Consider the following 13,367-nt stretch of genomic DNA (forward strand, 5'->3'; position numbering starts at 1 on the left):
CTCAGTATAGCGCATGGTATCTGCAGGTACCAGCACTTCAAATTACCATACTCAACACCTAACGCGTCCGTTTCTGGGTTTGAGTGAACTATCGCAGGGTAAACTTCTCTAGAGGTAGATGTGAGACCACAGTAAACATCCTTTCTGCACTGACATTTGCTCCAACAGTGAAAGAATAAAATCCATTATTCCCTTCCCATGATTTACCATCAGTCCCTCAGCAGCTCTATTAGAAATCCCCTCACAGCAGTGTTTTATTTGGGGCACAAATAGTAATACATTTCTGACTTAATTCACTTCTCATTAGCAATCTGGTGAAATGTTGTAAATCTGGGTTTATCATATCAAACAGCAACGAGCGAAAATAAAATCTTAAATCTGCTTTACGTTGTGGTTTCAGTGATGTGATATTTAACTAAGAAGGTAAAGTGTGTGTGTGTGTGTAACTCTGAGCGCTGACTTTGAGTTGTCTCATCTTGTCGTGGACGTCACTTTCAGAGAAGTGCTCGACGTTGGTGAGCTGCAGGTCCATCTCAGTGAGCCACACCAGAACGGCGTCCCTCGTCCCCTCAAACTCCTCCCTCTGAGACGTGAAGTGCTGCGGAGAGCAGAACGGAGATGGGTCAGATGATCGCGTTACGTTAACAGACATCTGGTATCATAAGATATTACGTGTTGAAATTGGCACCTTGAGTCTGCGGATGATGGCGCCGACTCTCCTGTGCAGCTCGTCCCAGCGCCGGTTCCCTTCGTTCACCATCGTCTTTAGTTTGCAGGCGGCGTCCGTGCGGTTCTCACGGGCCAGGCGGCGGTACTGTTTGTTCACCAGCTCCAGCTGCGTCAGGCGCTCGTGAACCTGCCGTTGGAACGCCTGCGCGTGTGTGTGAGAGAGACGAGAACTGATTTACCGACCTACGACACTGCTCGTTAGTAAGATAAATTCACATCATCAAACCGTTAACGTGAGGAAAGTGAGTCCGACACTCACCTCGAACTTTTTGAGCTCCTCCTTGGCGCATGTGTAGAGGACGTCTGTGCTGGCCGGGTTCGCCGCCTTGCGCTCTGCGGTGCTCAGCCAGTCCTCGAAAGCGGAGTAATCTTCCAGAAACTTACACCAGAGACGCCATGTCTCCTCGATCCTGCAGGGGGCGACACACACAGCATTAGTAAAATAACTGATGGGAAGGCAGTCTCAGAACCTCACTCTGTACGTGTGTGAAACACTCCCTCACTTCATCCTCCTCTCCATGGACAAGGCGCAGATGTTTCTCCAGCGGCGGTCCAGGCTGTGTGTGGTCTGTTGGATGGAGTCATTCTCCACGTCGCTGCTGCAGGCGTCGGCGTCGTGCAGTAACATGTCGCACAGCGTGAGCACCGACGCCACGCCCTCCGTGTGTTGCTCGATGTCCTTCTGCAGCTCCTGGACAATCGGAAATAAATCAGACACGGTTTGGCCGTGACAAGTTTATGAAATCAGGAAGAGAGGTGTGTGTGTGTGTGTGTGTGTACCTGGTGTTCGGTGAGTTTGCACTGGATTTCGTCATCGTGACACACTCCGAACACGATGGGTTTGGTGAGCTCCCCCTCGATACGCGACAGCCACGTACGCAGGTTGCTCATGTTCTTGTCCAGCTGCTGCACCATCACCAGAGTCTCCTTCAGCTTCCTCACCCTGAAACATCAATCAAATCGTCCTTCAGTTACATTATTATTATATATTTTCTAGATTCATCAAATTGTTTATAGAAAAGGAAGAAGACTTGGTGTGCGTGTGGGACGCTGCAACAGCTGAGAGTTTACGGATAACTGGTGTTGACTGACACACGAGGAAAATATCTAACTATTCGAAAGCGTTTACATACGACAGTTAAACACTCTCACTCTTTTCAAAAATGATTTACACTGTAAACATGATAAATATAATAGTCCATCCTAACAACAGAAAGATCAATGATAATATATGTAAACGTTACAAGTTCCAAAACCAATCCCAGTATCTGCGGTATTTATTTGCTGGTATGGAGCGGTATTTCTGCATACGTGTTTACGTAAAGCGCAGACCAACACACAATCTCCAAACGTCCACAGTTTACACCGCCTGCGTGTGAGGTCCCTGGGTTTAGAGCAGTGTTGACCAATAAATCATGACATGCAACCACTATGTGTGTGTTGGGATATCACGGAGGTGCTCCTCGGTCACCTGACTCCACTTATTGGCTGATTCTGAAACCCTTAATGAGCTGAAGCAGGAGGAAATTAAGCTGCAACAAAAGCCTCTCGCTGCTCGCATCACGAGTCCGTTCACAGTCGCGGCTCAAAGCCGTACGGTGTCCGAACTCCAGTCGAGACGTCACGAGGAACCAAAACAAATCGATGTTTACGTGGGGGAGGGGAAACAACAGTAATACTGCAGGAGATCTTGTGCAACAGAATCAGCAATCAAACTGACTCCATGTGCATGCACTTACAATGCACTGAAATTTTTATTTTTTTGGTTTCCTGGTGCACAGCAACATCCTCTTTGCCTCATACATGCTAGTACACCATTAAGCTCTGAGGTTAGCATTAGCCAGCTTGTTGAGTGTGTGTGGGGCTGCTGCTAAAAAAAAAACAAAAAAAACAAAAAACACACACAACACATCCCCCCACCCAAGAACACCCTGCTGACGCCGCATATATAAGTCATGATGGCGAGCAGGTGGTACGTACTCACAGACCGATGAGGCAACATCATGGCTCTCTCTCGTGAGCGTTAGCATTTTCTGGACAATCTGCTGCAGATGGTCTGTCACTTTCCCTCTCCCTCTCCCTCCCTCCCTCCCTCTCTGTGTGCAGTGTGTTCAAGAATGCGTAAGGAAGCATACGTCATCTTTTTTAAAGCGTGCACGGATTCTCTCTCACACACACACACACAGCTCGGTATGGATTAAACCACTAAAGTGTGCAGCGGATTGGAGACAATGCAGTTTAAGACGCATATCCAATCCGGTTTGTAAATCCGCCGGGTAAAAAGAAAAAAACAACACACATCTGTATATGCACACAATAGTAGTAAGAGCCCAGGGGTCATGTTACTTAGTACAATAAAAAAAAATTAGGACTGAAACAGTTAAAATGAATAAATAAATCCAAGCCAACTGTTCAGTGTGTGTGAGAGAGAGAGAGACCTTGGGGAGCAGATGGCCTTACCACAACATCTGCCTCACTCCAATAATAATGAATAAAGTGTGCTGGACACCCCAGGTTCATAACGGCTGCTCCGCCTCAGCCAATAAGAGGAGAGTTTTAAAACACAACAACGAAGCCGACTGGGTTAGAGACACAATGGTGTTAGACAAGAGGACTTAGGGGACACGGGGTGGACACAAAAGCCCGAGGCAGCTGCCCGGTGTGTCACAGACATTCACTGTGATTTGAGGTGACAAAAGAAGCCAACAGGAATGAGTCAAGTCCTCTAATCCAAACACACGGGTCAGATATGTCCGGTCTGTATACACAACCACGCAGAGACGGGTCCAGCGACTCAAAAACAAATTCTGAGTAAATCAAACTGTCTCGTAAGCTCGAGTGCTGTAGAATAGTAAAATAGGACGGGTGGGTTTTGTTTTGTTTTGATTTGAGATATGTAGCTCTAACCGACCGACCTGCTTTCACTAGATTACACCGCTGCAGAGAACGATGGGGAAGGACGAGCGTTCGCTCCCGGGTCACGTGCCGCCTCACCCGCTGATCCGCAAAGCTACTTTTAACTTCTCTCTGCACCGGGAAAGCCTGCGTTAAGGTTCTACGACTAAAACTAACTAAAAAAAAAAAAAAAAAAAAAAAAAACCTGCCCAGATTTGTCTGCGCCTCTTTCGGTTAGAGGATCAGCAGGTCACACGTTCAGTGCTCGGTCCGTCACGCGGGTTTCAGACCGGACGCAGTTCCCCCGGCTGATCCGGGACACACTGCACACTCTTAACTATGAGCAATATAAGAAGAATTACCCGTCTGAAATACTTCCCTGACTTACCTTTTCCCTTTCTTTGTCCTGCTTTTGTTTGAATGTGTGCGTTCTGTGACCCTGAGTCTTAGAAAGGCGCTATATAAATGGAAGAAATGATCATTTTACATTTTTTGGGTTACTATTTCCTGTAATATGACTCTTATGTCACATTTGTTTTACTCTCATTACACCCCTAATATGAAACCTGTTGGGTTTAATAGTGGTTACATGTTTATTTACAAAGCCCGGTTGTACAGGATTTATGGTGCACTGTGGAAACGAGGATTTGTCTCAGTATTGCATGTGCGATGCTGAACTTCACGTCTCCACGCAATACCGTATAAACAACTTTAAGTGCATAACGGCATAATCACGACTGTACAACAACGTTTAGAAAGCCTTCTGTGACATTTTAACGGATTAATGATGATCTCCGGCAGACGTTTCCTGTCGTGTTATTACACAAACGAAACTCTCCAAGAGAACTAAGTTGTACTGAGGTTACAAACCTCAGCTCTGAGAGCCCAAGTGTTATAAATAAACAGGATGAAGAAAGAAAGATGGGTGAGGTCTGTTGAGACAGACTTCTACACTGAGCCAAGGCACAAAAAAAGAGCAAAGGTAAAGCTGAGGGAACAATTCAGATCAGCCTCTGGATTTTAAAACTTACTTAAAGTGATTTTAATGGATTGATTTTTTGTGGTCAGGTTCTGTTACTTTCTATTACACAATTGAGGGGGGGACGGTTCCAGTTTGTCCCTCTGGATTCTACAAAGAAACTTTAACTTATAACCTACTCTTTAAATAGTAAAGCAGAAGAAGGACGAGGAGGTTTAATGGTGGTAGTAGACGTTAATGACCCACTGCACATGTTGGTTATATCACGCTTAATACATCGCCGTACACAAGCCTGTTATATCATGTAGGAAAACTTGATGCAGTGGAACAGCTAAGCTTGACAACAGCCATTTCAGCTTTTCCTGCTGGGTGTGTTTGTATGACGGGGATTAGTCGAGTTAACGTGTTCACTCCTCCCACAGATACACATTTCTTCTGACACATTTTCAGTAGCACATAGGGATAAACTTATTCAAAATCATTCCCTACTCCCGAATCCTTAGTCCCATCTAGAAATGAAGCAAGACCTCAAGACCTCAGCCAGAGAGTTTGTAACTTTGTCACAACTGGGTCTTCCAGCAGGACAACGATCCTAAACACATATTTAAAGTTATTTTAAAGAAAGGCTTAAAGACAACAAAACAAAGTGAAAGTACTGGAGTGGCCATCACAAAGCCCTGACCTGAATCCCGTTGTGGGATTAGTTGTGGCCTGAGCAAGGAGGCTCACTGACCAAGTTACACCAGTTCTGTCAGGAGCAAAGGGCAAGGATTCCGGCAAAGTATCCCGAGTAGCTTGTGGAAGGCTACGCCAAGGGTTTGATTCAAATTCAAGCATTTAAAAAAAAAAAAAGAAGCTAATGCGACTAAATACTAACAAGGGGTATGTAAACTTTCGTCCCACTGAAAATCCAATATAGGAAATAAAATCTGAAACAAATTTGCTATTATTTTAAATTAACCATTCTTTTAAAAATGACCTCGTGGAAAAAATAGATACACTACTTGACTTAACACAAGAAACGTGTGGAGTTGGGAAAAAACGCTGTCTGTAAAAATTGTAGTAATAGCATTAGTCGTAACCATAGTAATAACTGTAGTAGCAGGAGTAGAAATGGTGGTGGTAGTAGTAGTAGTAGTAGGATGAGGAGGTTTAATGGGTGGTGGTTGTAGTCACTATAGTAGTAGTTGTAATGGTGGTGGTCGCGGTTGTAATACTAGTAGGAGGTTTAACGGTGGTAGTATCAGCAGTAATAGTACCAGTAAGTCTAGTAGCAGGATTAGCAGTAGTAGTAATGGTGTCGGTGGTAGCAGAAGAAGGACGAGGAGGTTTAATGGTGGTAGTAGAAGTTAATGACCCACTGCACATGTTGGTTATATCACGCTTAATACATCGCCGTACACAAGCCTGTTATATCATGTAGGAAAACTTGATGCAGTGGAACAGCTAAGCTTGAGAACAGCCATTTCAGCTTTTCCTACTGGGTGTGTGTGTGTGTGGATGACGTATAGTATTATATAGGGATAAACTTTTCAAAATGATTCCCTAATCCTTAGTCTCTAATCCCTACCCTGCACAATCAGGACAACTCTGTAGCACAACACAATGTGTGTGTGAGAGAGAGAGCCTGATCGAGATATAGGCGTGTCCTCTCTCACCTGGCCTCGATGTGGTTGAACAGGTGCTGCCAGCGTTCGTTGATGCCCTTGATCTTGTCATTGATCTCGCTCTCCTTGGTCTTGTTGCTGGCCGTGATGAGCTGCTCTCCCAGCTGCTTCAGGTGAGTCTTGTTCTCACTGAACAGGTTGATCTCCTCCATGCAGTCCTACACAGACGGGGACGGAAAAGACGCAAATTCAGCATCGCTTGACTTTTTAGACGGCGTCCTCTGGATTCAACAAAAACCTCGTAGTCCGCTTTGGAACGTTTATTAAAATTAAAAAAAAAAGTGAAATAGATCCATGAATTGCTATGAAACCGATCAACAGAACACTTCAGCGATGTCGTGTCGTGTCGTTATGTAGCCTCTAATACGATATTATTATATTGAGGTTTTTGGGAGGAAAAATAACCAATGAATAGGGTTGGGGGTTTTTTTTTAAAGTGTATATCTAATTAATGTTTTTTTTTTCCTCTTGACTTAAACGAGCTTTTAATGCCAAGTTCTCACTGGGATACAAGCTTCACATGGGCTTTCTCATGACGCTGGCCAAATGCTCCCCTGTGGTGTGGGTCGGGCAAGTGTGAGAATCAAATCCCATCTCGCTTCTTTAACATTTTTTGTGCTTTTCTAGAAGCGTCCACAAAAAAAAAATGACTGCACTTCATCCTTTTCTTCTACATCTTCAATTATTATTATTATTAGTAGTAGTAGGTTCATACATGTACCCTTTCTACTGTAATTGGTGTTCACTTTATTGGCTGTGCTTTTCAATAAACGCTGACGAATCAGCATGGTTTTGGTTCGAGGTCAGCAGCATTTACAGGCCTGCTGTTGTTTACTTTCCAAAAGTAAACACGTACCAGTGAAACACATTTCACTTCCACAATGCCTGTTCACTAATCAAGTCAGCAAGCATTCCGAAGCTTCTGACCCGAGTCTGAGGGCAGTGTGTATGTGCATATGTGTGTGTGTGTGTGTGTGTGTGTGTGTGTGTGTGAGAGAGAGAGAGAGATTGTGCAAATAACGACGAACCCGGCAGGAGTCCTTGGGGTCTGGTTACACTTTGCTCCTTTTTCATCATAGAAGACAAACTGAGAATGATTTATGCAGAGTTCGTTCATGAACTCACACACACTCTCACACACACATTTTGAAGTAATAGCAATGTAATATTCAGTCAAATATTGCTATAAGCTCTATTTAACTAAAGACAAACTGTTTTAGGAGTGTTTCAGTGTCTCGTACAGACTTGTCGGCGTTTTCCGACTCCTTATGAAATGAATATCTATAAAAACGGAATCACCTCAGCGCAATCCGGGGGCGTGGCCTCGAGTTTGAAGGTGGAATTGTAAATAAACCGGTAGCTATAAGCCACCACTGCCTATTAGCTTCAGTATACCCTGGTATACGATGACAAAATAACCAAACTTCTGACACTAAACAAGGCTCGGCACGACAGACTAAAATTAGGCTTAAGGTTAGTTACGACTCTGTAATTACTACGTAGTTAACAGTGAACAACTCCAAATGTAATTACTGAGTAATTAACTAATATTCCTCAGTAGTTAATAGTAATAACTATTAGTAAGTGTTGATGAAGGGCTCTTCATTTACTCCTGCTTAGTGCATGCACACTCGGTTATCAGTTACACTGTTCTAAATTGTTACCCAACGTGTACATTATTACTCCCTTACATTTAGGTTATTAACCCCTTGCTCCCTTCTATACACCAGAAAGGAACTACACATAAACTGTGTACTCTCCGTAATAGTTCATGCTGATTTTCTAGTAGGACTGACTTAAAAACATAAATAATAAAAAAAAGAAACACAGCATACAGTCTCTATTTTAAAAAAGGGGCATTTTTTTCCTGATGATTAAACGTATCAAAGGGCCAAAGTGGACATGGACCTCTGAGGGTTAATAGAGTACATCTGATCCTCAGTGCTACATTACTACATTGCACTGTTGTCAGTTACTATCGTCAGTTTCTCTCGTTAGACCTTGAGCATTTAAATAAAAACATCACTCTGTCCCCGTGCCCCAGAAATAAATCGGACGTCTACGTTTCAGGCAGCGAGGCGTTGGAACGGGCCGAGTACATTAGATAGTAGATCTCGAGAAGGAAATGAAGGCTTATTAAGGCTTTTAGGAATTAATGTCCATGTGAACAGTAATTAATCAGTAGTTACTACTGAACTACTCCAGCCATGCTTACTGAATAATTAACTAGTATTCCTTAGTAATTAATAGTAAGCCAAGTGTTCTTCATCTGAAGAGCTATTATTCTGATCCTGCTTATTACATTTCGGTTTCATTACCCCCTCAAGGCGGCACGTGTGAGTCTTTAGGACTGTAGTGTGAATGTGTTTAAGACTGGAGCGTCTATTTACCTTCTTCAGCTTCTCCACCATCTCCTCGATGCTGAGCTCGGCACTGTGCGCCATCTTGTTCTCCATCTGCGTAAGCCACTCACACAGCTCCTTGTTCTTCTCATTGAAGATGATCCACGCATTCAGCCGGTCAGCAATCTCCTGTTTACGCAGCGACACCTACACACACACACGCACAAATTTTTCTATTAGTACCTTCATTAGGGCTGGACAATACGAAGGTATGACTATTGCGATATATTAGCATCATGATACGTTCTTTTTCACCGTATTACGGATGTTGTCAGGTGTTTATAACTTTCTCTTTCATCTTTCAACCTGTTATTGTATTTGAACATCTTGTAAAACAGTGGCGCTTTCGTTAGCAAAAACTTGGCAAAAGTAAATCTCTAAAGTTTGGAATTATAAGATCCTGAGCCTTAGAGACTTCATTTTTTCACCCTCGATGAGGTCGAAGCACATCCCAATTTATTTATTTATTTATTTATTTATGATACTTTTACTCAGTATTTTGCAGTAAAACCTCCACAACTTCAGTGGCAGGAAAATAAGACATTTATAACCAGCACATCAGATATATACAATATCGCCCAGCCCTAATCTTCATATGGTATTTCCACCGGTGTGTGTGTGTAGCTGTATAATGCTATATCTGAGCCTGAGCTAATACAAAAAATTATTATTATTATTTTTTTAAATATCACACCAGATATGCTTTCTGATCTCAGTGCTCTTAATAGTTTATAATTAGGACTCAATTCTAAAATATTTGTGTGTGTGTAATTGCTCACTTGCTCAAGCGTGTCTTCAAATTGAATTACTCATCTGTGCACTTCAAAACATTCGACATTTTGTCTTTATAGTAAAATCGCCTCTTTCGGTTTATCTTCCAGACAAACGCCTCCACGTGGAGCATTTACTCCTATCCTTATAAGTTTCAACAACACTGAAACTCCAAAGCGCTACATCAATACACCACTTTCAAACCTGTTTGTGTGTGTGTTGCCTAGCAACCCCCCCACACACACACACGGGCGCGCATGCTCACACACTTCGGTGTGCAGCGGCGACTCAGAGTGTGTGATTTCCTACACAAAAGGGCTGTGAACTCCTGCTCCTATTCATCCCTCTCTCCTACTTTATGAGTCTTTCTCACTCTCTCCGTACCATCTGTTCGTCCATTGCGATGCTAATGACTCCTCCCCCTCGCCGTCGGGCCCCAAACACACAACCTGCCGTGTCTCTTAATAACTCAAATTTATTCGTAGCAAAAAGTTATGAATTTTTGTGCATTTTTTTGTGCTTATGAGAAAAGTTAGACTTGGAAAGAACGTTCGGGGGGGGGGGAGAGAACATGATAAAATCACGTGTCTATTTAAAGAAAAGGTTTAAGAGACGTAGTAGAAAGGACTATAATTTAGCATTAATCATCATTAAAAGTTTCTATAAAAGCAATGGCATTTCTGAGTGAAATGTTTTTGATTTAATTGAGGGATTATGTTTTTGATGTGTATAATAAAAATAGAAAATAAAAAATTCTCCTCAGCTATAATGAGTTGAGGCTTAGAGCACACACACACTTCATCAAAAAGTTATCTAACATGCATTCCATTGTTTCCAAGGCAAAAGAAACTCATGGCCTGCATCTCCTTTTCTCTGTAACATCTATCATCTTCCTCATGCAGTTACACACACACACACGAACAAGTCCTGTCACGTTGTAGTCCTGTGTATCCCCCCATTTTAGACATGGGAGAGAGAGATGGATGTAAATTTAACTGTAAGCCACAGTGTGTGTGTGTGTGTGCATGTCTCACCTTAAGGCACAGTTCCTCCCACTGGCTGTGCAGATGCTCCTCTTGCTCCTGTAGCATCAGCACGTCCTCGGTGATGATGTACTGAGACACGTCCGTCTTCATGCTGCTCGCTTCACACAGACTCACAGCCCAGTCCTCCAGAGAGTCCTGCAGCTCCTGCATAACATCACACACCACTTAGCTCGGGCAACGACTTGCGTCCACGCTCGATCAGGCTCTCTCTCGCACTCACTCACACTCTTTCACACGGACTCACTGCTGCCGGCCCTCTCTCGCTAATCCCCTCCTCCATCACTCTGCCTCTCTCTCTCTCTCTCTCTCTCTCTCTCTCTCTCTCTCTCAGGATTAAAGGTTCCCAGACAGTTGGGGGAGGAGAACAGTACTGAGACAGCAAGAGATTAGGGTGCTATATTTATATACATATATAATAAAATTAGGGCCTGATGGGATGACGACTTTATGGCTGACCTGAGACCAGTGTTGCATTTCTGCTCACTCTGGTTAAGACTGTGACACCTGATGAAACTGGTCCTGAATCAGTTTCATCAGGTGTGAGAATGAAAAAATGTTTACAGTTCATAAAAAGTTTCTAAAGTGTGCAAATTTTAATTATGACAAAAAACAAATGCTGAGCCGTCGATTAATTTGAAGCCTTTTCATTCAGCTATAGAAGGAATTATAGCGTTGTCTCACTTGCTAACATTTATCCATTGTTTAACATTTTCGAAGCACGTTACTGCTAGTTACTAAACCTGCTTCGGCTTTAGATACAAAGCACCGCAACGAGACAGGAAGGAGGGTCAGATTTTATCAGCTGTTCCACCAGCCCACCTGATTTTAACAGACTGACTTACTAACCACACACACACACATATCAGTCGTCTGAGCTTCACAGTTCCCCTTTATACTCATATGACTTCTCAGCAGGTAAATCAAATTCACACCCTTTACCCCAAATGTTCTGGAGCTATGATGCTAAAGTATCTAAGCAATTCATAAATAACATCTTTTCAGTAAATACAGGCAGAGAGAATGCAGATAAAACTCAATTACAGAAGAGTATAATAGGGTTTAATAGGAAAGGGCATTCATGTGAATACTGTAAATTTATATCTAAAAAAAACCTGGCATCACCCGCAAGAGTTCCTTGTTGCTGTTGTCTGTCACCTCCTCGTTGTTCCTAATCACTGTCACCTCTGAATTGCTCACTAGGGATCTAAATCTACATCTAGATTTCTGCAAAGCTGCTTGCACTACACAAAACACAGCGTTTAATTCATCCACTAAGGCAAACTTCAAACCCATGGATGCTGCATCCGTTAATATCTTAACGTCACTCATAGTCGCACAAAAAGTAAAAAAAAATTAGCTAGTTAGCCTAAATAAACACCTACGTTCCCTCTAAAAACAAACATCACACTAGGATGGCCTTTATACTCGCCCCAAATGCCTAAAATCTCTCAGATTTAAGTTAAAAGTATGACTTTTCCCACATCCAGCTTTGGTATGCGGGGCCTAAGGAGGAACTGATGTGGTGAAAGATTATTATACGATTAAACGTTGGCTCATTAGTCAGTTAAGAACTTCCTGGATAATGTTCACCATCTGGTTGTGTGAAGAAACGTCTTGTTTGGTGGGGAAAAAAAAAAAAAGTGTAATAAGGAGAAAAGCGTCCAGGACGGCCACCTCGATAACCTTCCGAAATCCTCATAGCTCCAGTGTAAAAAGCAAACTTCAGACACCGGACACATCTGGAGCTCGGTGCGTACGTTTTTAATATCAATAAAAGATATGCTTTTTATTCACTATTTAATTACCTTAATCAGCACTTCCTCCATCTCCTGGATCGGCTGCTTTTTCAGTCTGACCTTGAGTTCCTCCAGACGCTGTGCCAGATCGGCTAGCCGGCTCGTACAGCTCTCCCACGTCTGAAACACAGACAGGGTCAGTACGACACACATTTAAAAATAAATAAATAAATAAAGATCATGTAGTCAGTGTATAGAAAGGGTCAAAGCACAGGCAGACACAATGTGTTTGTGTGTGTGTGTGAAAATCCATAATCCAAGGTCTAAACTCAGGGTATCAGAGTGAACACCATAAACACGACTAAAAAAAAAACACAGGGAGAGAGTTTGGACCGAGGCAAAAAAGACAAACCAAGCTAAACCAAAGAGCACGTGACCACATGCTAACGAGGATTACACCACGTTCCGTTTGAATCCTCAAATCTGATCGCTCCAAAGGTGTTACGAAGTTATAAAGTGATTAAAAGGTGCACGTGTTGTTCCTTCATCATTTCATAATTAATATTTCTCACTTGTTCTACTCACTGGAGGGTTTTTCATAACCTGCCTTCTCAGAAATCTGCTTGTAGACGTTGATAGCTTCCTTTTTCTGCCCCGTTCAGGTATTTCATACATTTTCTGCCCCGAGCCAGTTCAGGTATTTCATGTGTTCCAGCTCAAGCACACCTTCTGCAGCTAATGAAGCCCTTGATTAGTTGCGTCAGGCGTGCTTGAGACAGCACCTGTTCTGCATATTTGAGCTGTCGTGAGGGACTCTATTCAGGGGGTCATTATAAGTTGCATTTTCAGTTGAATTTGGGGAAACCACTTGAAGATTTCATCGTGTTGAACTATTCCAATCGCTTTTGTTTGATGTGTTCATCGCAAACAGCTGAAAGTCTACGTTTTGACAATAAAACTGATTTGCAATGTGGGTCGAATCATTTCGATTGCAACTGTACTTATTTATTTTTATCTACAAATGCAAAAAAAAATCGTCACACATCTTTAGAAGATTATTATACAGCAAATCTAAGATTAAACCCATTTCTAGACATTTTCACTCATTTCAAGCTTAAAAATGGCCTTTTCTTGGGGCAGAC

General features: G+C 42.6%; 1 protein-coding gene across 1 annotated transcript in view; it reads right to left on the reverse strand.

The window, feature by feature from the left end:
* Positions 1-13,367, reverse strand: part of syne2b (spectrin repeat containing, nuclear envelope 2b) — a 99,004-nt gene that overhangs the window by 4,988 nt on the left and 80,649 nt on the right. Inside the window, 9 exon segments of the mRNA XM_053620149.1 lie at positions 461-598; positions 689-871; positions 989-1,139; positions 1,233-1,420; positions 1,510-1,672; positions 6,262-6,428; positions 8,661-8,819; positions 10,478-10,633; positions 12,295-12,405. Of these exon segments, the coding sequence (XP_053476124.1) occupies positions 461-598; positions 689-871; positions 989-1,139; positions 1,233-1,420; positions 1,510-1,672; positions 6,262-6,428; positions 8,661-8,819; positions 10,478-10,633; positions 12,295-12,405 (1,416 nt within the window).

Source organism: Ictalurus furcatus, chromosome 3 (assembly GCF_023375685.1).
Source record: "Ictalurus furcatus strain D&B chromosome 3, Billie_1.0, whole genome shotgun sequence".
Taxonomy (NCBI): domain Eukaryota; kingdom Metazoa; phylum Chordata; class Actinopteri; order Siluriformes; family Ictaluridae; genus Ictalurus; species Ictalurus furcatus.